The following is a 26993-nucleotide window of genomic DNA, read 5'->3' on the forward strand; positions in this document are numbered from 1 at the left end:
TCAATTATATCTCAGGAAATATGTCTAAGGAAAAATATGAAACAATAAGGAGGAACATATTTCTAATGATTTTATTTATTTATTTATTTATTTATTTATTTATTTATTTATTTATTGGGAGTGAGAACACAGGAGGAAGGGGAGGGGCAGGGAGAGAGAGAGTCTAAGCAGGTTCCATGCTGACCTTGGTGTCCAATGTGGGGCCCGATCTCAGGACCCGGAGGTCACGACCTGAGCCACACCAAGAGTTGAATGCCTCACCGACTGAGCCACCCAGGCCCCCCTTGGAGTAATATTCGTAATAGGCAAATAATTCATACAAATTAGTGAAAAAACACCAACGCCCTGGCTAAATGAGATAAATGGACAAAATCGGCCTGGCGATGTTCAAAACAAGAAAAAACTAATGATTTGTCACTAAACGTGACAAAATGTTTTATTTTCCTAACAGTCTCAGATTTGTACACCAAAGACATACCTATTTCTTTTTTTTTTTTAAGATTTTTTTTTTAATTTATTCATAGAGACACACACAGAGAGAGAGAGAGAGAGAGGCAGAGACACAGGCAGAGGGAGAAGCAGGCTCCATGCAGGGAGCCCGACATGGGACTCGATCCCGGGTCTCCAGGATCACGCCCTGGGCTGAAGGCGGTGCTAAACCACTGAGCCACCGGGGCTGCCCAACATACGTATTTCTTAGATTTTTTTCACCTTAGAAAAGTTTAAGAAAAGTTGAACGTGCTCGGTATTGACAAAGTGAGGTATGATGGGCATTCTCAAGCCGGGTTGGTGGGAGTACAAGTCAGCAAAAGCACCTGGAGAACAATTCAGAATTATGTGTGTCCGAAGCCTTGAGAATCTTCATGACCATTGACCAGTATTCCACTGGTCCTAAAATCAGATCGACAAATAATTAGAATTGACACATATTCGTACACAAAGATGTTGATTCAAATATTATTTTTTGCCATAACAGCAAAAATGAAAACACTAAATATATATTAGTATAGGGTGGCCGGGGTGGCACCGCCTTCGGCCCAGGGCGTGATCCTGGAGACCGGGATCGAGTTCCGCGTCGGGCTCCCTGCATGGAGCCTGCTTCTCCCTCTGCCTGTGTCTCTGCCTCTCTCTCTCGTGTGTCTTTCATGAATAAATAAATAAAATCTTTATATATTATATATATATATATTAGTATAGTGGTTCAGTAAGTCTTGATACTTAAGAAAATGAAGTGTGTGACCATGCAAATGTTAGGAAAAGTTTCTGTTGAGGGACACAATATTATACGCAGATATTTTCACCCGTTTTCATTTAAGATAATATCTGTACATAATAGTGTGACTATTCAAACAAAAAAATCACAGGTAAAAACCCAGGAAGAGTATGTACTGAAGTATTTAATAAAGATTGTCTGTGCTGGGGTTGTGACGACCATCCCTTTTGTCGCGTTCTTGTCTGTACGTCTCAACTTTTCCAGAGTGGACATTTATTCCCTTTATAATGAGGCACATTTTGTCAGTGAGGGGAAGTCTACGGGTACGTCTTACTGGGGTTCAGAAGATTCTCTGTAAGGTTGGTAACCTTAGGCCGTCAGAGCTGCCCCCCCTTTTACGCTACGTGTGACGGAGAGAGTGGCCGCGCGTGGGACAGGGCGCTCGTGACCCTCCTCCCGAGGCCCGAGCCGCTGCCTCCCTCCCTCCCGGCTCCCTAACGCATCCTGAATTGAAATTGCGCTTTGCCTCGGCAGCCCTCTTTGCCCCTGGAAGGGAGAAGGGGCATTTCATTATAGGTCCCTTCGTATCTTTTTGTGTCTTGTCCTCTCTTCCACGTTTCCTTCACAGCCCTTTGCAGGATCTTGAAGCAGGAGAGTATTCCCGTGCAAGTGGGTCTTACCCTGTCCTGAGGTCAAGACCCACTTGTTCTGTTAATTTCTTGCTAATAAGTATAAAGGCGACCGTCGCGTGGAGGAGAGCCCGCAAGCGAGAGCCCACGTGTAGTAAGTTCATGTGATCTGTGCTTGCTCATGAATCTTGAAATAATTTCGTGATTCCAGGTCAGCCCCCCTGGTCCCAGAGGGTGCCTCTTTCTGGGGGCACATCTGGCCTCCCGTGGTCGCCGGGACCCTTTGTTCCGCTCTGGGTTAACCTGTTTTGCCGCTGGGCCAACGCGGAGCCTGCACACCTGCTGCGTGATGAAGACCAGTGCACCCTCCGGCAGGACGTTTGACAGAGCCAGCCGGGGATGTGGTGTCTATCTCAGGAGCCTTGGATTGTGGAGCCAAGATTATTATTATTATTATTATTAAAGATTTTATTTATTTATTCATGAGAGACACAGAGAGGGAGAGAGAGAGGCAGAGGCAGAGGGAGAAGCAGGCTCCATGCAGGGAGCCCGACGTTGGACTCGATCCCGGGACCCCGGGGTCACGCCCCAGGCTGCAGGCAGGCGCTCAACCGCTGAGCCACCCAGGCTTCCCCCAAGATTATTTTTTAAATCATTAGAAAGAAATGCCAAGTATAGTTTATGTAGTACTCTCTACATCATACTATACTATACATACTATACTATGGAGAAAATAGAGGATTATTCAGGATTATTCGAGCGTTTAACCCGACCATATGTATCTGGGGTTAGAGAACATCGTTAGTCACTTTGCTATAAACTACTGGAAAATGCAATTAGTAAAAGAAAATAGTGAAATACAGTTAGTAAAAGGAAAGAGCGACGGCTGACCTTTCGTTCTCACCTTGTGGTATCCCCCTTTCTCCCCCCGCCCCCGTCATACTTTACCCCTGGTTTTCCTTGTTTCCGTAGGTTCCCCTGCCCCCACTTCTCGGGCTGCTGGAGCAGACCATTCCGGACCCAGCGCCCCCACACTTAGTAAACTACTCCAATTGCGCTCTGTTTTGCAGTCTATTCGTCAGTGACTCTTGCACTGGTCCCGCAAAGCCAAGCCAACATTTGGCTGTTTGAAGACACCGTTTTAATCACCGGAAAACTAGCTGGTAAGTGCGACACTCCTCGGCGCGAAGTAAGACCTTCGGGTGACCGTGGCGATCCCCTGGGTTACGGGACTGTCCTGTTCAGGAACGAGCCCGTGTTGGGTACGACGTGGAGAAAACCCCAAGTGGTCAGGGCTGGGCAGCCCCGCTGTAAGCTGGGCTGAAGGGGTGGGGACGGGGCTTTGTGTCGCGGGGATCGCTCATGGCCGTTGGGGCGCCGCCACCTCCCACCCCTGCCTGAATGGGAACGTTTGGCTTTTGGACACGTCGCAGATGCTCAGCTTCAGCTTCTTGCCAAACCACACGGCTCCCCGGGCTCTAGCGGCGACCGAGGTTGGGAGAACTTTGGGGCGCTCGGATTTGCGGCCACAACGTCCCTGCCTCTGGCATTAGACCTGCCGCCCGAGTGGCCGAGGCCCGAGACCTCGAGGTGTCTGCTCAGCAGGTGGGACTTGCCTGCCCTGCACAGCCCTGCACAGCCCGCAGGGAGGGCGGCGGGGCCTTACCTGGGGTCTGGCTCAGGCCGCGCCTCCCGTTTGGCTTTACGAGCCACGAGGAAGAGCCGCAGCCCCCCTCGGTGGTCCTTAGCATCGTGTCACTCTTACTGCACTTTGCATAAAACCTCTACAGATGGCCACGATTTCTTTTCTTTTTTTTGTATTGGGGAATTAATGGTTAGGCCTAAAGCATAGTAGGAATGACCGGTAGAGGCAGAAAATGTTCGAAGTAGAGTCCAGGAAGCGTCGTGGCAAAAAGACCTTGCTTGGGAAGGCTCGTGTTCGGAAGCTATCTCGTTTATTTCTAAAGTATCAAAAAAGTAAAAAAAAAAAAAAGTATTAAAATACTTTATCCCATGGAAAAAATTAGACTTGGGCATGATTAATTTTGGAGTCATTTCCTGAAGACAGGAGCCGACTGCCCTGCTCTAGAAGCCCAGTGCGTTTCACGGAACCTGGAGCCGCTGGGCGTGCTGGGCGGTGGCCGTCGGGACTGGGCCCGGGGCCCCGAGGAGGAGGCAGCCCCTGGCTGCAGGGGAGGCTGCGGGCTACGCCGCTGGGCTTGGTGACCCCCCCCCCAGTCTGTTTCGGGTTGAGGCATCCCCTTCCCGAGCTGTCCTCTTCAAAGCCCATTTCAGATTGTAGTTTCCCCCAGAATATAAGAAACAGGCGGGTACGCACGTGTGCACGCGCCGCCCTCTGCATTTCGCGAGGTCACAGAGGACACCTGTCGGGGAGGCGCGTCGGAGCTCTCTTGGGGTCTCTCAAGTCACCTCCTCCTCCCGCCTGGTCTCCCTGGGAGGTGAGCCCGGGGGAAGCCAAGCCGCGGACGGGCTGTTTGTGCAGGCGGCCGTCCTCCCGCAGGAAACCCCCTTCCCGATCCCTCATCTTCCCTAAAGTGTTTATATGTTTTCTTCCAGGATTTGGCCAGAAAGGTGTCTGGTTTGCACGATGAAAAATGCGTTAGGTTTTGTGTGTATTTGTGGTGAAGTGAGCAGGAGACGTCAGAAACCTCAGGAACGTACAGAACCTTAGGGAAACAGCCGCACATTTCACGTAGTGTACGTGCTTTCAGTTGTTAAGAAATCGGGGGCTTCAGCACAATTAAGGCACATAATGTGTGTATATATATATACACATTTTTTTTTTAAGTTTTTGACTTTGTATCTGAAATGGCTTCAAATACAGAAATAATTTCAAAATACAGAAAAGTTGCAAGAATAAGAGACAAGTCACGCCTGTAGACCCTCTACTCCGATTCCCCCGTGAAGAGCACTGGATCCCATCTGCTTTACCATGTGGATCCGGGTCTGGGTGTGCTTTGGCCCTGTTTGTTTTTTTCCTGAACCATATGGAGGGAAGTTGCACGTGTCGTGGCCTTTTACCTCTCAGGACTTAAGCAAGCAATGCCTAAGAATAGGGATATTAAAAGGCCGTGGCAGCGAAATTAATGTTGCTGGGATAATTTAACCATCCAATTCCAGTTTTGTCCACGGACGTTTTTTTTTTTTTTTTTCCCCCATTCCAGTGAAGGGTCAGGAATTACGTTCCGTTTTCATGTCTCAGCCTCTATTAATGTGAAACTCAGGACACCTATTTTAAAAGGATCAGGTGTAGTTGGTATCTGTAAAGCAATGGGTTGGAAGGTATAAGATTATAGCCTCAAACAGTTTAATCAAACAAGAAAAATATAAATGTGTTGTTTCTATTTACAGCCCTTATTTCCCAGGTATTATTTTTCTAGCTTTGTATGTAGACTATACGCTGATTTTGAGAAATTATCTTATGCTTCATCTATCATGTATTGTCAAGTAACTAAAAACTTTACATTTAAAATTCTAATAATTTAACTGATTGCTTGTCTTTTTTTTTTTTTTTTTTTGCTTCTGTCTTTATCAGTGAGTGACCTTAGGTTCAAAGCAATAGTTGATGGTTTTGATAAGTTTTAATGATTTGAGAGTTGACCCTGAATCGTTCAGAATGCATTGATTATAGAAGCATCAGTATTCTCCCCGAGTTCAATTAAAGGATAGTCGACGTTATTAACATGAAATAACATTTATGGATCGAATACCTACCGTTTTTGGTCGGTTGCAGCCCTTTCTGACAGGCGCCGTTAACTGGACTCCTGTGACAGAAATGAGACCCCAGTGAACCATCCGGGCTGACGTCAGTATGTGGTTTCCTACTGGAACACCCCAAAAAAGGGGGAAGTTCTGTGCAGGAGCATGAAGCGGTTTCCCGGGTAAAGGTTCCTCGTGGGATCTAAAGGAAGGAGGATTTCTTATTTATTTCCGTTCTGAATCTAAGATAATAATTATGAGATGTGAAAGCATCCTAAAGCAATGATGCTCTGCTTAATACGCATTTGTCTGTTTGTTCATGAAGTTTCCTTTTTTCCAGATGCCAAATCTCAACCAAGTGTTCAGTTTTCAAAAGCCTTAATTAAACTACCCAACAACCACCACATTAACAACGTAACAGGCTATCTCACAGTCCTACAACAGTTTTTGAAAGTGGACAATTTCCTGTATACAACTGGAATTACCCTCAATAAATCAGGTATTATCTCATTTTTCACCTGACCTGTATTCATAAGGAAGAGTACGTAGTAGGGCTGCTTATTAAGATGTTTGGAGGCGATTCCCTTTTACCCAACAAAAGAAAAGTTGTACCAGGATACGCTGCGTACCTTATATCGGGTGAATGGGAAATTTAATGTGCAGGATGAGTCTTTCCAAAGGAGGTGAAGGAGGTATAGATGATAGTGATACGTTGTATAACTTTGCAAGTTAAATGATGTATTCAAAAAATGAAAATCTGATTGAAAGAAGCGTGTACGTGCTTTTATAATCCGACCTTCTATTCAGTCTTACCGGGTCAATGATTAATGCATAATTGTTGGGCACAAAAAAGTTTATAGGTCAAACAATTTGAAGTTTTTCTATTTGTATTCGATATTTGAAGTTTTTCTGACGTATTTGATATTTCCTGAGAGTAAAATGATACCTAGGTATTTTAGAACAGTTAACCCTTGAACGATGTAGGGTTGCCTCCCCACCCCGTTAAAAAATGGTGTTAAATTTTGATTCTCCAAAAACTTAACCGCTAAGAGCCTGTGGACCAGCATCCTCAGCAGTGACAGTCGATTAGCACTTGTAGGTGTCCAACGTGCTACGTACTGTAAGAATACACAAAGAGTGCACGTCTGTTCCCTGGGACAGCCTTTGCTGGCTTCCATCTTGCTCGCTGTGCTCCCCCACCCCCTCAGCACTGGGGACTTCCCCCCAAGCTGTCATCTCAGGGTCAGCTTCTTGAGGAAGCCCATGGAAGATCCCTGCCGGAGTTCTCCAGGTGCGAGTTCCAGGATGCTCCAAATAAAACCGTGTGCGAGAGGGGGACCCGCAGACCGTGTGGCCGAGGAGGCTTACGTTGCCCCGGAGGCTTCATAGGGATGAGACTCTCGCTTCAGTGAAAAGGGGACCTTAGAGCCCTCCCTTCCAGCATTCCACCTGCATTTGAGATTATTTGTTGGACGTTTCTGTTATCCCGAGCGTTCCGCTGACATTGTAAAAGTTCTGGAGCAGTGCTGTCGGATGGGAGTGTTCCTGTGCTCTGTCCATCAGGTCATATGGACACCTTTGGTGTCATATGGCGGCTCCTGCCGCACGTGCCCGTTGGGCTCCGGGAGTGGGACTAGTGCACCCAGGAGCAAAAACACTCCTTTCCTCGGAGTTTAAGGTGGACATGGTGCAGGTGGTCCTGTCCTGGATGGCTTAGGCCTGGAGTTCCGGGTGGTTAAAGCGGCCTCCTTCTCATGGTCTTGTCGTCTTTTCCCCTTGTACCCTCCTCCTCTCCTTCCTCATTGAGTTGGCCTCATCCCAAGTGGTTTTGGCGTGGTGCTCTTACCAGCTTCGGCTGCATGGACCCCGGTGAAGACACTGACGGCGTGGAGCTGGGGGTCGGGGTGGAGTTCAAGCAGTCACCCCAGAAAGCCATGGGCAGCCCGGGTGGCTCAGCGGTTGAGTGTGGCCTTCAGCCCAGGGCGTGACCCCGGGGTTCCGGGATCGAGTTCCGCATCGGGCTCCCTGCATGGAGCCTGCTTCTCCCTCTGCCTGGGTCTCTGCCTCTCTCTCCCTCTCTCTCTGTGTATCTCTCATGAATAAATAAATAAAATCTTTAAAAAAAAAAGGCCAGTTATAAATCATATGTATAATCATACTTTAAATAAGACCTTAGGCAAACAGTATGACCAGGTCTATTAATCCCACTTTCCTCAATTTCCAAGCTCTGAAGTCTAAGTGATGCTGTAAACACATAGGAGTCCAAGTTTCATTCATTCTTCCAGTGATGCTGTTAATCAGACGTGTATCACAGCTTATTACCTTTACGCCAGCTGACGGTATCACTGATTTTGTTTCATGTTTGTCAGACCTATGAAAACTTGCATTTCGAGTGAGAATGTGTTTTACACAAGGTAACTCTGAGGAGTAGGGCCCGGTCGGGGGTTCTAGGACTTGAAGCAGATGCTCTCGGAGGCAGGAGAGACGGGGTTTTAGGCTCCTGTCTGCCTTGAGGACACAATACAGTAGAACCTTCCTGTGGGTAGGACACTAGTGAGATGTGCTTTTGTTCTCGTTTTTTTTTTTTTAAAGATTGATTGATTGATTGCTTTATGATAGAGAGAGAGAGAGAGGCAGAGACACAGGCAAATGGAGAAGCAGGCTACATGCCAGGAGCCCAATGCGGGACTCGATCCCGGGTCTCCAGGATCACGCCCTGGGTCAAAGGCAGGCGCCAAACCGCTGCACCACCCAGGGATCCCCTGTTTTGTTGGTTTTTAAAACGTTGAATTAGATTCCAGTGACCTTAAATCACATGACTGAGATAATTAGGTCTCTAGGCTTATATTGATTTGTCGGGTTGTATAACCTATACTTAGGATATATTCTGAAATTCTTTAATGAGGATCCAGTATCTATCTGATACTGAAATGGGCGACCCTAGGTGACTAAAGGAATTGGATATCTTAGGCCCGTATTGCTTTGTTATTAATATGTAACTACAGCCTGTGTCGTACGTACGGTTTTAATAAACCGTCTTCCTTTTTAGGTGTTGAAAGCCTTGAATTGACTCCTCTTGCTGCAGTATGTGTGAAAATATATTCCGGGGGAAAAGAATTAAAGGTGGATGGTTCTATTCAAGTGTCTCTCCCGCTTCTACATACAAGTGGCGTAAGTGCAGGGGATCACGTACCTGCCTGGACGTTTGATATGGACATAGGTATGTAAGCTACGTGAAAACGTGTTGAATATTTCCCTTTTGAATGTTTGATCTAAGAAATATGTTTCTGTGTTACTGTTAAATTTTTTTTCAGCTTTATTGAGGTATAATTGGCAACCTTGAATGTTTATCACAGCCTTAAAATTTAAGGGGTCTTATTTAAAATATATTAAAATATGTCATTTATATTTAAATGTTTTATATTCAGTAGAGCATTAAATCAGTAATGCTGCAATTTTAAGTACTTTAAAATGACTAAAGTTGGCCCCGCTTTGATTAATGTAACTGTGGGGAAAATGATATTAATTATATTACATTTAAAAAATAGCATTATTTACTCACATTCCCTTCCTTCTTTTCTTTCTTTTTTTTTTTTAAAGCTCTATGCTGGACATGGGGCTTAAACTCACAATCCCGAGATCAAGAGTTAAGTGCTCTACTCACTAAGCCAGACAGCCCCCCTTCCCCTCCCTCCATGCCTTTTTAAACATCCCTCAGGATCTTTTTTTTTTTTAAATAAATTTATTTTTTATTGGCGTTCAATTTGCCAATGTACAGAATAACACCCAGTGCTCATAATCCCTCAGGATCTTGATAGGCAACATGAACTTGTATCTACAAGGTTAGTTAAGGCAATCCGAGAAACGTATGTTAATTTCATGAAAATAAATAACATCATGTTATTAAGATACAGAGTGGTTATTTAAAAAACAAAACAAAACAAAACAAAAAACCCAGATACCGTTATTGATCCCTGAGTTGTTTAGCCTCCTAAGTAGATGTACTTTTTTCCTCCTCTGCTTCTCTTGATATTGTTCTTGTGTCTCTATATAAATAAGATGCGAGTCTTTAAGTTACTCGTAACCCCCTCCAAAAAGGGATATGCTCCATAAATGTTTTGGGTGAGTCAAGATACAGCCCAGACAGTCTCACAGGACTTGATTCCTCTCATCTGTTTCCTCCGTGTTAGTACCTTCCTGGTACTAGAGAGGCAAGAAGGGTGGAAGTGCTCAGGCTTTTATACCCACCGGGGTTAAAGCCCAGTGGAAAGGAAGATCCTTTCCTAGTAGCGATTACACAAACTCTTGGATTAACTGCAGTTTTAGAATGGAGTTTTCATGCCCATCTCAGAACCAGCCATTGTGTTCTGCAAACAGAATGTACAGATTCATTAAAAAAAAAAAAAAAAAAGAATAAAAGGTACAGATTTGTTTTCAGGAGGTTGTGTGTTGGAGCCCCACACTAATGTGGATTGAAAATAGGGAGCCCGTCAACCTTTAAAGGAGATTTGGAATGAGATTTGACTAATTAGAAGGGTAGTCAGAAAAAAAAAAACAACAACAAAACACCAAAACCAAAAAAAAAAAAAAATCCAAATAAATGTTCACTATAAAAAGTGAATAATAATATACACACGTTTTTAAGAGCGAGTGGAAACTATATGAGTAAAAAAGATAGTTGTAGGGGAAAAAGTCTCCTCTCCGTGCAATTCTGCACTCAGTACTTCACTGCCGGTCACCAAATGCAGGGCGTGTTTTTCTCATACCGAGCAGTTCTCCAAGAGCTCGGTGCCCTAAAATTCTATTCCATTTACATACTATCTACCTGGGATTAGCATCAGATCCCACACGTTAAGGACTCAGTCCCACAAGATTGTCGCCTACCCCCCACCTCCGAGGCCAATTGCAAGTCCAGTTTGTCACCCATGCTTCTGACCAACTGGCTAGAAATTGGAGGTCCCCATGACCGTCTCCTGAACTTTGATATTTGCTAGACCAGCTCACAGGAAAACAATTTACTTACTAGATTATCAGTTTATTATTAAAGGATATAAGAGGATATCCTCTCCTCTGGGTGCATCACCCTCCCATCACCTCCACGTGTTGACTAACTCTGCTTTCTGAACCCTGTAGTTCAGGGATTTTTATACATATTTTATATATAAAATATATATATTCTATATATTCATTATATAGACACAATCCGTCGTCATTGACCATTGGTGATTGAACTTAATCTTCAGCCCATCTCCTCTCTCCGAGAGTGTGTAGGGTGGAGCTGAAAGTGAAAGTTCCAACCCTCTAATCACACGGGGTTTCCCTGGCAACTAGCACCCCCCTCCCTCCCAGGGGACTTTCCAAAAATCACCTGGTCAATATAGACTCAGGTGTGGTTGAAAGTGGCTTGTTAGGAACCACAGGAAGCACCCTTTCACCTTTTATCACAAGGAAACTCCAGTGATTTTAGAAGCTCTGTGCCAGGACTAGGGTCTATGACCACATATAGTATATTATAATCATTAGATTAAAAGCTCTAAGTCCCAGAGTCTAGTCCATTTGCCAGCAGTGTGATTCTGAACAAATCATTTATTTGGGCCTGAGTTTCCTAATTTGCTGAATAAAGGAGTTGTTTTAAAACACTTCAAAGAATATCTGTTTTGAGTTCTGATTTATGATTGTTCATCCTGACAAAGGCCTTTGTCTCTAATGTACCTTCCAGTAACAAGTTTTTTGCATTCATCTCTCAGATATAGGTAATGCTGAATTTTAATGTGACTGTTTAAAAACCAATAAGTTGATCCATTTCCATCAAGTTTGTCTTCCTTATTAAAAACACTGTTTTACATGTTGTAGATTTACTGTGCATTGATAAACCAGTGTACGAATATACACTGAACTTCTAAAAAGCTTTGTCATGCTGAACTTTATGAAAGATCTGGGTTTTACTGAATTCTTTTTCTCTATGGGTAGCATTTTATTAGATCAGATAGCATATAATTTATTTTTTTAATTTTTGTTTTTTTAGGTAGGCTCCACCCTGGGCCAATGCAGGGCTTGATCTCACAACCCTGAGATCAAGACCTGAGCTGAGATCAAGAGTTGGACACTTAACCGACCCAGACACCCAAGCACCCCAGATCAGATCGCATCTTTAAAAATATTCTTAAGAATCTGGTTCTAGTAATAGACCGGAAGAGTATTTAATAAAGAGTTAATGAGACCGTAAAGCAAACATTATGCGTTTAATCAGAATTCCAGGACAGGTGACAAATAACCACTTACTCATAAATTTGGATTTCACTATTCACATCCTTCTGACTTATCCCAATATGCCCAATTTAAACATTATTTGGAGCATCATGATTTCCCCAAATATGTGTCCTTTCTTAGTTTATTTATAATGACTTTATTTCCTTTAGTCATAACAAACATTCAAACCATTCTATTGTAGGTATTATAATATGCACTATACGTATATTTTGAAGATTTTGCTTATTTATTTAGAGAGAGAGAACACGTGTGAACATGGGGGAGAGGTAGGAGAGGGAGAGAGAGAGAAGCTCAAGCACACTCCACGCGGAGTGCAGAGCCTGACGTGGGGATCTGTCTTACAACCCTGAGATCATACCCTGAGCCAAAGCCAAGAGTCGGATGCTCAACGAACTGAGCCGCCCAAGTGCCCCAATATGCACTGTATTATGATATAATATATAATGTATATTATCCCATGATAATGTATTTTCAGAGTTTTCATGATTTTTGGAAGAGTCCTACAAAGTATTCTATACATAACGTCAGCAAACTCCTATCTGTCAGCGCTAAAGATATATAATCTAACTGATTGGCATTTTTTACTTGCCATTTTAGGTGCTTGGGTGAATCATGGCCGGGGAACAGTCAAGGCATATAATAATCACTTAATTTGGACGTACGATGCACCACATTTGGGTTATTGGATAGCAGCTCCACTTCCAGGAACTAGAGGTATTGTAAAGATGAAACAAAAGTAATTTGAAAAAAAAAAATCCACATAGTCAAACTGGAATTGATATCACCAGGTCTTGCTTTTATTCTAAACATTGCCGCTTACCAACCGGATAATGCTAGGAAAAGCTTCTAGTCTCTTGATCTCAGCTTTAGGAAAAGATTAAGCTCAGTGAACTCTAAGGTCCTTTATACCTATGATGTCTGATGAATCTGTAAAGTATAGATTTTTGTTCAAGTCAAATGTCTTAACTTTCCAAGGATTCAACCCACATCAGTTAGAGCCTTGGGTTGCGAGCAACAGGAACAGATCTTGGATAATTACATGAAATGTATTAGGATATAGAGAGTTCATAGGATCCCAAGGAAGGCTGAAGAACTAGATTCTACAAGGCAGGGGTCCTAGGGAACCAAGGCAGCAGGCCTCCTTGACTGTCTTTGCAAGATTGCTGCTGTGCATGTGGCTGACTACGTTTTGCGATCTTTTCCTCACACTGTTCCTTGTTTTAGGGATGAGGAATTAGGTTGGCCTAGACATGGGTCTTGAGCTCTCCCCTGGGGTAGGGGCTGTTGAAAAATAGTGATCCTGTACTGTTTTTAAGATAGGACATGTGATACCCCAAGTGAAGGTTGGCCTGACATCGGAACTGAAGGTGGGCGAAGACTAAGGCTTGTCCACTGGCAATGATCTGTTCATATTCTAGGACAAATGAATATTTTATTTTTCCTGGATTTAACACGCTGTCAGATTATCTGTAGGATTTGTCGTAAGGAAATCACACTTGCATCTTGAGTCGTATAAACCTCTCAAACTCCCAAAATACTTGGATGTCACGTGCCGTAAGGTCTTCTAACCTGTGCTGGTGCGGACTGGTGACGGCATGGGCCTGCTACCGCTTGACGGGCCTTTTGGGCGCTCAAAGGCATCATCTGAGTTGCTTCTTGGCTTTCCCTGTTGCCGGCTTTGCTAAACCCACTTAGCAGCCTTCGGCATCTTCTTGCTCTTTTATCTCATTTTCCTTTTCTCCTTTAACCTGTGAGTTGGTTTATTTATCGAAACAAAACAAAGCAAAACCTTCACTTTAGTGAAGCGTTGGGGGAGCGTGAGGGTTGAATGTGTGTGTTGTTCCTACATCTTTTTTTTTTTAAAGATATTTTATTTATTTATTCATGAGAATACACAGATGAAGAGAGAGAGAGAGAGAGAGGCAGAGACACAGGCAGAGGGAATAGCAGGCTCCATGCCTGGAGCCCGACGTGGGACTTGATCCTGGGACCCCAGGATCACACCCTGGGCTGAAGGCGGTGCTAAACCGCTGAGCCCCCCAGGCCGCCCAGTTCCTACAACTTTCATCACATGTCAAGAGATTTCCTTTGGTTTATTGAGGGTCTTGGCTCCCGGCTGAGAGGCAGCTGCACCCTGACTGTTTTGTGCTGGTCAGGGACAGCCCCCTGCACCCCCTGACCTAGGATGTGGGTGACATTTTACATATGTTCGTTCGTTCCTCTGCAGCGTTCTAGCCTCTAACTGTATGGCTGCCTGTTAATAATTTGAAGGGTCTCAGTTCTTTCTGAAAATGTCTTTTTTAATAGTTTCTTTTCTTTTTCATTTTATATTGGCAACCTCTGAATTTTAAACCATGCCAGGTAACGAGATGTTTTCTTATTTCAGTGAAACCAAAATTTAGTATTCTTTTTTTAAAAATTTTTTATTTATTTATGGTAGTCACAGAGAGAGAGAGAGAGAGAGAGAGAGAGAGAGAGAGGCAGAGACACAGGCAGAGGGAGAAGCAGGCTCCATGCACCGGGAGCCCAACGTGGGATTCGATTCCGGGTCTCCAGGATCGCGCCCTGGGCCAAAGGCAGGGGCCAAACTGCTGCACCACCCAGGGATCCCCAAAATTTAGTATTCTGATAGAAGAAACATGAGCCCTTAACCATTATGACCAAGGATCATAACAGGGATGTTGTCCCGGTTTTTGTCTGAACTTTGTGTTTATGAGATTATTTATTCAGAAACCAGAGGGTGATTACTTTTGTTCTTCATGATGCAAAATATCCTGCAGTCATGCCAGCTGTCTGTCCTTATTTCATTCTAGATTTGCAACTGTAATGAAATATTGATGAATAAGAGCAATTAATATTTAATACTTCAACTAAATCCAAGTGATGTCACTTCTAATAAAATAACCTAAGGAACATTTGCATTTCATATATATATATATAATTTATATGTATACATACATAAATTACATTAGTCAAATTACATATAATTACATTATTACATATTACATATATTGTAAATGTATTACATATAATAGTATTACATATACTATTGCATATACATATACTGTAATAGTATTACATATAATGTAATTACATTTAATTACATTTTATTAAATTACATGTAATTACATTATATATATATAAATTACATTAAAGTTCTTATATATATAAATATACCTGAAACCAATTTATAAAAGATGACTATGAATCATAAAAGCTAAATAATTTTCTAAAGCAGGTGGAAGTTTTGTGTTAGCTTATACGTCAGAAGAGCTTTTGTGTGAATCAGAGTACTAAACTGCAAGTGTGGGATTCCCATTTAGTGTGAATTAAGTAGCTTCTGGTGATGGTTTTGAAAAATCCACCTGCAAGTGCTTCACGGTCAGATGAACATTATACTAGAAATATAGGTAGCTTTATTGCAGCTCTGGCTTTGCCAGTAAATATCTGGCTGAGCTTGAAAACAGGTACTTAACCCATCTTAATATTAGTTTTCTTATTTCTAAATTGAGGAGTTGCGTATGATGATCTCTAATATCCCCCTCCCCCCCCAATTTTAGATTGTGAGTAAAATCACATTTTTGTACAATCAAAATCGGTCCTCTGATGGACTAGTGTCTGTTGTGCTAGAGCTGCTTTACTTAAAATTCGGTTGATAATATACTAAATCTGTTTTTTAAAAATTTATCTTGAACAGAATTCCAGAATTCCTTGGAAAATAAGTAGAAGAAATTAAAATCAAGTAGTTTTTCATAGATGGCTATAGTAGAGTTTAATAAACAGGTACTTGCGACTGTTTTTAAATATACATTTTCAAATATATTTAAGTGGAAATATAATTCTCTGCCTTTCTCTTTTTAGGCACGCACGCGCATGCACACACACACAGATGCGTACTTTTTGCTATTGTCATACATATGAAATTTGGGGGGAAACCCAACAGTATCAGCATCACATTTCCAAAAGAGTGTTCCATGGGAATCCTGTGCGGTGAAAAACTGTTAGCATCACTCTGTCGGGGAAGCATATGTTCATGTGCCCTTAGGAGAAGTTGAGTTTCACCCAGTTATTCTCAAACTTCACTCCGATGCAGCTCTGGATCCTGAGTAAGGATCTGCAGAACGGTTCCCCTTTTTCTTTTCTCTTTGAAGGAATGCCCTGTTGCTCAGCGCGGCCCCTGGTTGTCCATCAGACACGATGAGCCCTTTGTCACCACTTCCCGGCTGTGTAGGAAAGTGTGGCCCGTTCTTGCATGACCTTCCAGTTTCATTCAGCAGCAGTGGTGTTCCTACAGCGGACACCTTCCGACTGCTTCTCATGTGCTGAGCACCTGTGCTACCTTTTCAATCCTTGCAACAACCCTCGTAGGTGAGACCTGACAGGAACCGAGACACCATTTGCCCAAGAAAAAAAAAAAAGGAGAAAGTTACAGAGAAATAAATGGTGATGTTGGGGTTTGGGTGCTTCTCTAGAGGAAGGGCTTGCTCTACACTCACGGGAAGTCCCAGGGACATTTCCTAAAGGCTCCTCAAGGCGCTAAAGGCTCACGTGGGGGTGGGGCCGGGGGATCTGAAGGCTAAGGTAGCAGCACGTACCTGCTTCCCCTCCGTCGGTAGTATTTTCCTCCTTCCTCCCCACATCAGGCTTTATACATGAAGTCTCCTGCATGGAGGGGGGGGGGGCTTTCTGTTCCTCCCCAGAGGGGGATGAAGGTGGGAGAAAGGTATAAATTTAAAGAAAATTAAACTTTACTATTAAGTTTCTCTTAAAAAAGAAGAGTGAGCCTAGGATTCTGGCTCCAGAGTTTGTTGCATAACCAAACACTGCTTCTCCCAAACCCGTACGACTCCCATTAGGACTTTATTTTTATCAAATTAGATGATGCAAAAGCTAAAGGATCTGAAGACCTTGTGATCCTCAGTCTTTCCTGGTGTCCCTGGTGAAGCTGAAAGCCTCATTCTGGACATTTCTCACAGCAGAGGTTGCTGGAAAACCAGTTGTCTCCTCGTTCTCGTCACCGTATCATCCTGAGCACGTCCGAGGCTCGGGCTGAGAACCATCGGTAGCCTTGTGGTACACGGGGGCCGTCTTAGTGACGCTAAAACTGGCTGCCTCCTCATTAGTTGCCTTTATTTACGTGCAGAATCTTTAATAGCCTGCAGCTGATCGCCCCAGTGCACTAACCTGCCTTTACTGCGGTTCGGCTGACGACGGCCCAGTGTGTATCCGAATCCTCACACGGGAAGGTAGACGGTCCTTTGTGCCTCCGCGTGGCATCTTCTCCATCTGCAGGCCAGGCTGAAGGAAGAGCCGACCCCGAATCCTTCAAGTCCCGCACATTTGGATTCTTTCTTTCTTACCTACTTACCTTGGCAAATTGTTTTGAATGTATCTTTAAAACATCTCTTTAGGGGCTCCCGGGTGGCTCGGTTGGTTAAGTGTCTGCTTTCAGCTCCGGGCATGATCTTGGGGTCCTGGGATCGAGCCCCAGGTCAGACTTTTTGCTCAGCGGGGAGTCTGCTTCTCCCTCTCCCTTTTGCTCTCTCTCTCTGTCTGTCTGTCTCTCTCTCAAATAAAATCTTTAAAAATAACTTATTTTTAAATTGCATATAGCTGGGACGGTTGGGTGGCCCAGGGCGTGATCCTGGAGACCCGGGATTGAGTCCCACGTCGGGCTCCCTGCATGGGGCCTGCTTCTCCCTCAGCTTGTGTCTCCGCCCCTCTCTCTGTGTCTCTCTCAATCTCTCTCTCTCTGTGTCTCTCATGAATAAATAAATAAAATCTTTAAAAAAAATAATAAATTGCATATAGCTAATGAGTCGACCCTCCCTACTAACATCCTATTCTAAAACCTCTTTGCACAGAAATATTTTCTCCTACTTTATTCCGCCAGATATTTTGCTACCGTACAACTTGGGTCAGTTTTGCTGCCTCTTGAAGCAAATTCCCTCACTGTCTGGCCTGGAAGCCAATGTCAAGACTGTTGGGCTTGGCCTGGTTTTGTGCATCATTTGTTCTCCTTCCAGAACGTATAGGCTGAAGGAAGAGCAGCACTTTGGGATACAGTGTCCATAATTAGAGGATCTCAGCAAGATGGCAGGGTCGTGTCATGCAGCCTCGGTTAAGGTGCTCACATTTCATTGAGCACAAGTCAACTGATGAAGCCCAAAACGTAGGGAACAGACATTCCACCCACAGGGAAGCCCGCCATTGGGATGGGAACCACCAAACACAACTGCGTACACGTACGCCTTTCCCAGAATAGGACCTGGTTGAAAATTTGATCTAAAATAATGTATTTTCTCCATTTGTTTATATTGAACCATTTAGGTTCAGGTATAAATGGAGACTCAAGGGACATAACTGCCTACCACACGGTGTTTCTCACAGCCATATTAGGAGGAACAATCGTCATTGTCATTGGATTCTTTGCTGTACTTCTTTGTTATTGCAGGTAAGAAAAATACTAATATGTATAAACACAGAAAACTATGCAATTACAGCATCATGTCTGTGTGTTCTGGGAATCACAAGGTCTATGAAAGTCAGTACTCGGATCTTTTCAATATGTAGATTGAAATAAAAGTGGATAGACTCCACGGTGGCATTGCCTATATACACACGTATCTTGAGATTCTTAAAAAAGAATGAATCTTCTAGATCATAAGTTTTAAACACTTTTTGCCACCTCTTCTACTCTAGGGATAAGTGTGCTACTCCGCAGAAAAGAGAAAGAAATATCACTAAGCTCGAAGTACTCAAGAGAGACCAGACAACTTCAACAACACACATAAATCACATCAGTTCGGTCAAAGTCGCGTTAAAAGCCGAGGACAAGTCGCAGTTATTTAATGCCAAAAACTCCTCCTATAGCCCTCAGAAAAAGGAGCCATCGAAGGCAGAAGCGGAAGAAAGAGTTTCCATGGTAAAGACTCGGGACAATTTTAAGATCTACAACGAGGATGTTTCATTTCTATCCGCCAATCCAAACAGTTACTCGAGGAGCCCAGCACAGTCTTTGGAGCCCAGCGTGGGGTGCAAACAGCCGAGACCTGTTAAGAGCCATCTGGCTTCGTCTCTAGGTGAGGCTCAAGAGGAAAAGCGGTATCTCACGGGTACGGAAGAGGGATATGGACATTCCCACATCCCCGAACAGCTTATGCATATCTACAGCCAGCCCATTGCCATCCTTCAAACGTCGGACCTTTTCGCCACCCCCGAGCAGTTACCTACGGCCAAGTCGGCCACTTTGCCACGAAAGGGACAGCTGGTCTATGGCCAGTTGATGGAACCGGTCAGTAGGGAGAGTTTCACACAGACGTTACCCAAAATGCCGGTGCATTCTCATGCACAGCCCCCAGACGCCAGGGAAGAGAACATCCCCCTGGAAGGCCAGCAGAGCTTGCCGTCCCAGACTTCCGATTGGAGCCGGTATTCCAGCAGCTTACTCGAGTCTGTTTCTGTTCCCGGAACGCTGAACGAGGCTGTCGTGATGACTCCCTTCTCATCAGAGCTGCAGGGGATCTCGGAGCAGACCCTCCTGGAGCTGTCCAGGGGGAAGCCGTCCCCGCATCCCAGAGCGTGGTTTGTGTCTCTCGATGGAAAACCGGTCGCACAAGTGAGACATTCCTTTATAGACCTGAAAAAGGGCAAGAGAGCCCAGAGCAACGACACGAGTTTGGACTCTGGGGTGGACATGAATGAGCACCACTCAAGCAGAAAGCTCGAGAGGGAGAAGACTTTCATCAAGAGCGTGCATCAGCCTAAGATCCTTTACTTAGAAGATTTAGACCTGAGCAGTAGTGAGAGTGGGACGACCGTGTGTTCCCCCGAGGACCCAGCGTTAAGGCACCTCCTGGATGCAGGGAGCGGAGCCATCCTGGAACACCCCGGCGAGGAGTCTCCGGGAAGGAGAAGCACCGTCGAAGACCTTGAGGCCAGTACATCCCCCACCAGAAGAAGGGGCAGAGCGGCACTAGCCAAAAGAGACAGCAAGACTAATATCTGGAAGAGGCGAGAGGAACGCCCGCTGATTCCCATAAATTAGCCCGTCGCGAGGGTGGCCGTGTCCCTGCCGCCTCACTTGGTCTCGCTTCCTGCACGTTGCTGGGTGAGCCTCCGAGGACGTGGAGGCCGAGCCATCCCGTGGGCCCTGGACACGTCTCAAGGGGAGTAAATAGTAAACCGGCAGTTCACTGATGGGACAGACGAAGATACCAAGGGATGCTTTTCTGGCCTGTTCGTTTATTTTTGCGGGGTGAATTGGAAGGATCCAGGAGTTCAAAATGTAAAATAGTTTCAAGACGTTAGTTCTCTGAAGATGTTGCTTACGTAGCCAACGTAGCCCTCTCTTAAGAATAACCGTGAAGTGTGTACTCCCAAGGCGGCCTCTGCCTCGATGATGCCCCCGCGGACCCTTCGGGACCGCAGCTGCGCTCCGGGCAGCGTCGCCGTGAAACGCTGCCCCGCGTGCTCCTCTGCCTGCAGGTGGAAGTAACCACACGTGTTTTGAACTGACGTTGCCCGAGAATGTAAAGGCCAACCACGATTCCCTTCTTTGTGTGAGCAGCATGTGTGTCACCCCCCAAACGAATCTTAACTCCTGCAAGATGGGCAAGAAGCAACTCGGTTGTCAGAGAGGTTGTCAGAGAGGTTCTCAGAACCAGCTCTTTGGTTGTTTGGGATGTGACTTCACAGAATAAATGATAAGGGGTTAACTTATTACTTATAAGTCATCCTGAATTTTCTATTTTTCTCTGCTTCTATAGTGAAATGAGCTTAGCTGTCAAGGAAAACTTTTATCAATCTGAAAAAAACAAAAAAACAATCAAACACCGTATCTTGAATTTTGAATTTAACAGTCACTGGTACATGTAGGGCTAAAATTAGCTTTAAGATAGTTTTTTCTATTCCTCCCCCCACCCCCAGTTCATTCGTTTAAAGACTTTTAAACTTCATTTAAAAAATTAATACTTTTGTGTTCATTAAGACCTTTCGGTTTATTAACAAAATATGTGAAACTAAAGGAAATAAACATTTATTATTTTTTTTTAATGTCGACAAGCAGGAAAAGAAATTCTATTTCCCTGAGACTCAGAAACACCTTCAGAATATTAGGTATGTATCCAGATGTTTTTCTCTTGACGTTCTTAAAAGATGTTTTAGAAAATGTTTCAATTTAATGGAGAAGTAAAAGTCTTTTTTAGGGACGCCCAGGTGGCTCAGCGGTTGAGCATCTGCCTTCGGCCCAGGGCGTGATCCTGGAGACCCGGGATCGAGTCCCGCGTCGGGCTCCCGGTGCATGGAGCCTGCTTCTCCCTCTGCCTGTGTCTCTGCCTCTCTCTCTCCTTCCCGCCCTGCATCTCTCATGAATAAATGAATAAAATCTTTAAAAAAAAAGTCTTTTTAAAATCACTTTTAGCATTTGCAAATTTCTTTCTAGTTTTAGAAGTAATGTATTCATGTCCTTTTCATCATAGCAAAGGATTCAGAATGAACACACTCAACAGCTGTTTTTAATTATAATTGTCTTCAACTCTGAGTCATCATTCATACGTCCTAAAAATAAGGCTCTTTGTTAATTAAAATCAACTCATCCCATTTTTCTTAAAATGTCCATGAAGGCAAAAATCTGAAGCAGCTTCCCCTTTCCTTTGGGGGGAAAAGTAAAACTAAATGACTTTCTTTCTCATCTTCTTCTATTCAACCTGGGAACCCGTGTTCGTTCAACATAGACAACCAAGGCGCATCAACAAGCTGAGAGAATCAACGTCGGTCCTATTAGCATTAGTCAAATTTCACCTGGATAGTCCATGAAAGACAACAGCTTTTTTTTTTTCCCCCCAGGATAGTAGACTTCAGCCAGTTTTTTCCTAGAATTACTTCAGTTTTTCCTATAATAACACCAAACCTGTCAGATCATACTCCTTTCTGTATTAACCCAAAGAACCTAAAAACCTAGGTAAAAGTTTGCCATATTTTACCCAATCCATAGAAGAGAGAAATATTTGGGGTAATACCTAGGTTTAGTTTTTTGAGGAGGAGATTTCTTATTTGTCTACAGAAAGAGGCATTAAAAGTGGCATACACGACGATGACTTGGGAAAGGTTACGGAGTTAGTGCTCTGCTGAAGTGCCTTTGATACAGACTTGCTTTATCGGAAGGATATGATAGCATCTTTCTTTAATGTGCGTTTTCTTTCTGTTGGCCAAATTAAGCGGATGTGCAGTTTTTGTTCATTAAAAAATACGGACCTCGCGTTTCATGTTGGAACAATGAATTTTGCATGCAGGTAACGCTTGTGGGGTTTTTTTTTTTTTTTTGGATCCAGTTTATATTGATGAATTATGGTGGAATGAAGCTAGAAACTATAGAGTAAAATGTTGTACTTCGATATATTAAGTTTATATTTTCCCCACCTTTAAATAAAACTGTTCCACCTTTTAGCTCGGTAATGAAATACACGATAGAAGGGTATACTGTTCAACTATGCCACGTACTCATTCTCCTATAAAGGAAACGAGAAGATGTATCCCCAGGGTCTTTGCTAGAGATTTTTTTGGTTTCAGGATAAAATCTTACTTTCTTTTATACGCTGCACATTCTGTTCTCAATGGGGAAGTATCGGCAATTTACCTTTTCTAATGATCAAAAATGTGTAACTTCTCGTTTGTGAGTAGTTCACAAATTTCCTGTTAAAAAGCTGAAGCCATCTACTTTTTCTTAACCCAAGTAATAATAAGCCTACGGTATTCACAACTTTCTTAAATTTTTAAATGGAAAACCAACAGTTTTTTGCAAATGTAACTCTTGGGAATTTTGATCACAAATTGTTAACATTTGTGGATCCTTTGTATATACTTTGGATATATCTTAAAAGCAAAATTATCCCTCAATTAACTGATGGATTCGTTTACTAAAGCACAGCTATATGTATTTTTGAATACATATTATGATCTTGAGACTTTATAAAATCAATTTTTATGGCATTTATGCAGTTGTATAGGGTTTACGCCCTTTTATAATATGCAGTATACCACGAAGGTCACAAATGTTGAGGAATAAAAGCACTTCTTTGCTTTGGCAATCATTTTCAGATCACTTTCTGTGTTTGGATCCTCTGATATCAATACATACGGAGTTTTAGGAATCCGTGGGTCAAATACTGTCCCTCAAAACTTCCCACAAAGGTGAAGCTCAAAGTTCGTATTCACTTGTAGGGAATGAGTCCTGCGTTCACCCATGTATTGGCACCGTAAAGAATTTGACCATGCTGATTTCCATCTCAGACCCTAAGTTGACGTATTGCCCTCTTGTTTTTAAGTATTTCTATCTTTTGTATTTCAACAGAGGAATCTCACATTTCACTGTATTTATTGTCATTATTACTATATTTACTGCTGAAAACTGTAACAATCTGAAGATTTGTAAAATGTTAAACATAGTTCATTAAAGATAATAAATCTAAAAATGTCCTTGATGCTTTTTTTTTTTTTTTTCACTTACTTTAGAGGGGAGGGAGGGGTATAGAGAGAGGGAGAGACAATCCCAAGCAGACCCCATGCTGAGCATGGAGCCTGATTCTGGTCTTGATTCCATGACCCTGAGAACACAACTCAAGTGGAAACGAAGAGTCGGACATTCAACCAACTCCACTGCCCAGGCATCCCCTTAATATATTCTTTAATTTTGGGTAAACTACAAAAAATTCCTGCCTAAACAGTCATTTAATCTAATAAATAATCAATGATTACTTTTTCCATTATTACACTCCCGGTGGCAAAATAAATATTATTTGCGTACCCTTTGTTTATATAATAAACTTGATTCCTCTTTGTATTTCATATTCTCCAAAGTTCACGTTTTTACTGTTAAAGCTGAGTATAGACAAATTATTTTTCCATTCAATGAAAAGACTTGTTAAGATAATGTGATAGAATGTAAAATAAAATTGTGGTACTCAAAATACCTGCGTGAGAAAATGATACAATATCCTCTCCCCACCTCCACTTAAAGTATTTGGACTTTAAACCTAACACAATATAATCACACAAAGGCTGTTCACACTTAGAGTGCTAGATCTCCTTCAAGAGCCCTTCTGCTCACCTAATTGAACCATACTCAAGTTCAGGCAGTTTGTATTTTGGGCTTTTAGAATACCTCTTATTAATTTACTTTATTTATTTTTTAAGTAAGCTCCATGCCCAAGGTGGAGCCCAGACACAGGGCTTGAACTCACAACCCTGAGATCAAGACCTGTGCCGAGATCAAGAGTCAGACACAGCCAGTAGAACCACCCACATGCCCATATTTTTTTATTTTCAAGTAATCTCTATACCCAATGTGCGCTTGAACTTAAAACCCTGAGATCAAGAGTTGCATGCTCTACCGACTGAGCCAGCCAAGCGCCCCTAGGATACTTTTTAGAGCCATTAGCTTGGCTGCTGTGTTTTCAGACATTTTGTATAATTTACATAAATTAATATGGTAGTAGAAATATCTGTGGTTAGTTCTAATAGGAATTGGGCCCTGAATGCACTTACAGTGCCGATTATGACCCCAGCACTGTTGTTTGAGATAGACACTCCCATTTGGATCCCTGTAGAATGGAAGCCAGGCTGCGTGGCTACCTCTGTTCCAGGGCCTGGTCTCCCACTCGGATAGCCTAGAGTCTTAACAGAAATAATGTAGTTTCTGGACTCATCCAAGCTCACATGGAACTGATTATAATAGAAAATAGGTTTCATAAATCACGATCAGAGACATGGTTGCCAAACAGATGATGTTCATGAGCCAGTCATCACATTCTCACCTCAGAAGGGAAATTAATAGGGGAAGACTAATAGGTAAGAACTATAGGAAAGATAGTCGGATGGAGCTAGATTTTTAAATGAATTTATCAGAAGCGATTTACTGATCAGCTAATTAAAGACCTTTCCCTCAACTACATGCTGTTGATACAGCACTAGTTAAAACTATACCACAGTGTTGCTTTATCAAGAATTCTCAAAATCACTTTGGCCTTTTTATAGGTAGATTTCTCTAGTACAGTTTCCAGGGAGATAGATTAATTCTATCAGTAAGCTCTCTCTGAATCAACTGTGGGGTTAAATTCTTTTGAGAACTCTTTATTGTCTTAAATTTGGATTTGTTTGCTCCATCAAAATAAATTATTTCCTTGACTTTCTTCTCTTTTTCCTTTATTTTGGGTCTGTGGACTTCTGTCCAACTGGGGTTTATTTTTAAAATAAAAACATTTTCAGAGTTTGATTAGAAAAAAGTCATCTAGAAATAAACACATTGATTATAATCAATTTAAAATGTGAAATACCAAAAGTTGCAAATGATGGAAAAAAAATTTCACTGAAATATATATGGCCGATTTCTTAGGCAGAGAATGGTGATGATAATTTTCTTTTTAAATTAGATAAACTTAGAGATCACATTTTAAAGTTACCTGGGTTTGTCAAAACTGCAATAACACTTCTTTCCACTTTGTTAGCTATAGTAGATAAATACCTATCTGCTTCTGTTGGGGAAGTTTACAAGTTGAGAAGTATATGATATTTTTTTCCCTTCAGTGACCTTTCCTGATTGAATTTTACATTTCCTAGTTTTCAAACCTATACTCACTTGTAACTAACATATCACAGTCCTGTAGGGACACCCAATTTCCTACATGATTTAGCCTTTTTTTCTGTACTTCAGATTGACTAGAAGTTTCATAATTCATATGTTGACTGATTCTAATCCTTAGAGACCTTATTAAAACACTAGACTAACTGTACACAGTCTGATTCAAAACAAACCAGATAATTACATTCCCAGGAGTCTCTGGGCTTATTCCACTTGAAAAGCTTAAAAACCTTTCTTACATACAATGTTGAAAAGTGTAATTGTGGCTGCTAAACAACATGGAATAAATAGCTCGGAATAATTTTTATTTTACATAGTTATATATTTTAGTCTAGAAAAATAGGTTTTTGTTTTACATGGAAAGCATTTTTAAAAAGTATATTTATTCAGCTTAAATTTACCCCAATATCCAGATATTTTTGTCCATTAGATACCGAAATGCTTAATTATTAACATGGACTTTAATAGATAATTTATTGTTACTATTTGTTTTCATTTAGGTTTATTACTGATTATTGGGATGAGTGAGGGAGATCAGTCCTTTTCTTTTAGCTATTCTGAATTATAAGGAGCAGTGGGGCATCTAGATTTCTCATGTACCTCCCTTACATGGCTGATGGAAAACTTAAATAAGGTGGTATAGAGGAAAAACACAGGCTAGGCAAATATTATTGTTTTTTGACACTAAATTTGATGAATTTAAATGATAAGGGGTTGCTTTTATGTTTCAACCTTGTTAACCAAATGTATCTCTATTTAAGAACTCATGATCAGCACTGCAAACTAACTGGCATTTGAAGGCTGCCTTTGATAACTGAATTATTACAGCCATTATTGTTGTGCTTTTTCATTAGGATCACCAAGTTTTGGATAAAAAAGAGGACCAGTAAAATTAGGGAGGAAGGGATCCAAGCTGGTGGTGTAGGATGACCCTGAACTTACCTCTTCTCAGGAACACAACAAACTTAACAGCCTGTAAGGAAAATTATAGTATACTTTTCCTCTGAAAAGGAGGAACTAGAGAATTAGATGAACAATGTATTTACAACAATTCAATATATTCACAACAAAAGACAAGAGATGCACTAAGAAGAATAAAAGAGGCAAAGACATGACCTTGCTCTGGACCCCACTGCTGACGTAGCTACCCCACAACTGGGAAGGATCCCCAAAATGTGTAGTTGTCTTTTGAGGAGTGAAGGGACTATTTCCCACACTAGGCAACCCAACTCGCTGAGCTGGTATTTGAAGGATGAGACCCCAAAATGTCTGGTATTGAAAATCCAGGCAGGGCACCCCGGGTGGCTCAGCGGTTTAGCGCCACCTTCAGCCCAGGGCGTGATCCTGGAGACCCGAGATCGAGTCCCACGTCAGGTTCCCTGAATGGAGCCTGCTTCTCTCTCTGCCTGTGACTCCGCCATTCTCTCTCTCTCCTCTCTGTGTATTCTCATGAATAAATAAATAAAATCTTAAAAAAAAAAAGAAAATCCAGGCAATAAAAATCAGGAGAATCATAGACCTCTAG

The 26993-nt window shown here is 42.5% G+C and overlaps 1 protein-coding gene across 4 annotated transcripts in view; it reads left to right on the top strand.

Moving 5' to 3' along the window:
* Positions 1 to 23297, top strand: part of FAM171B (family with sequence similarity 171 member B) — a 62273-nt gene extending 38976 nt beyond the window's left edge. For all 4 annotated transcript variants that reach the window (XM_041722196.1, XM_041722197.1, XM_041722199.1 and 1 more), the window contains exons 3-8: positions 2913 to 3005; positions 5903 to 6061; positions 8612 to 8782; positions 12430 to 12546; positions 18163 to 18286; positions 18535 to 23297. In XM_041722196.1, coding sequence (XP_041578130.1) covers positions 2913 to 3005; positions 5903 to 6061; positions 8612 to 8782; positions 12430 to 12546; positions 18163 to 18286; positions 18535 to 19879 — 2009 coding nt within the window. In that variant the 3' untranslated portion in view covers positions 19880 to 23297. The remainder of the gene's footprint in view (positions 1 to 2912; positions 3006 to 5902; positions 6062 to 8611; positions 8783 to 12429; positions 12547 to 18162; positions 18287 to 18534) is intronic.
* Positions 23298 to 26993: the final 3696 nt, after the last annotated feature.

This window comes from Vulpes lagopus, chromosome 11, assembly GCF_018345385.1.
Source record: "Vulpes lagopus strain Blue_001 chromosome 11, ASM1834538v1, whole genome shotgun sequence".
NCBI classification, from domain to species: Eukaryota; Metazoa; Chordata; class Mammalia; order Carnivora; family Canidae; genus Vulpes; species Vulpes lagopus.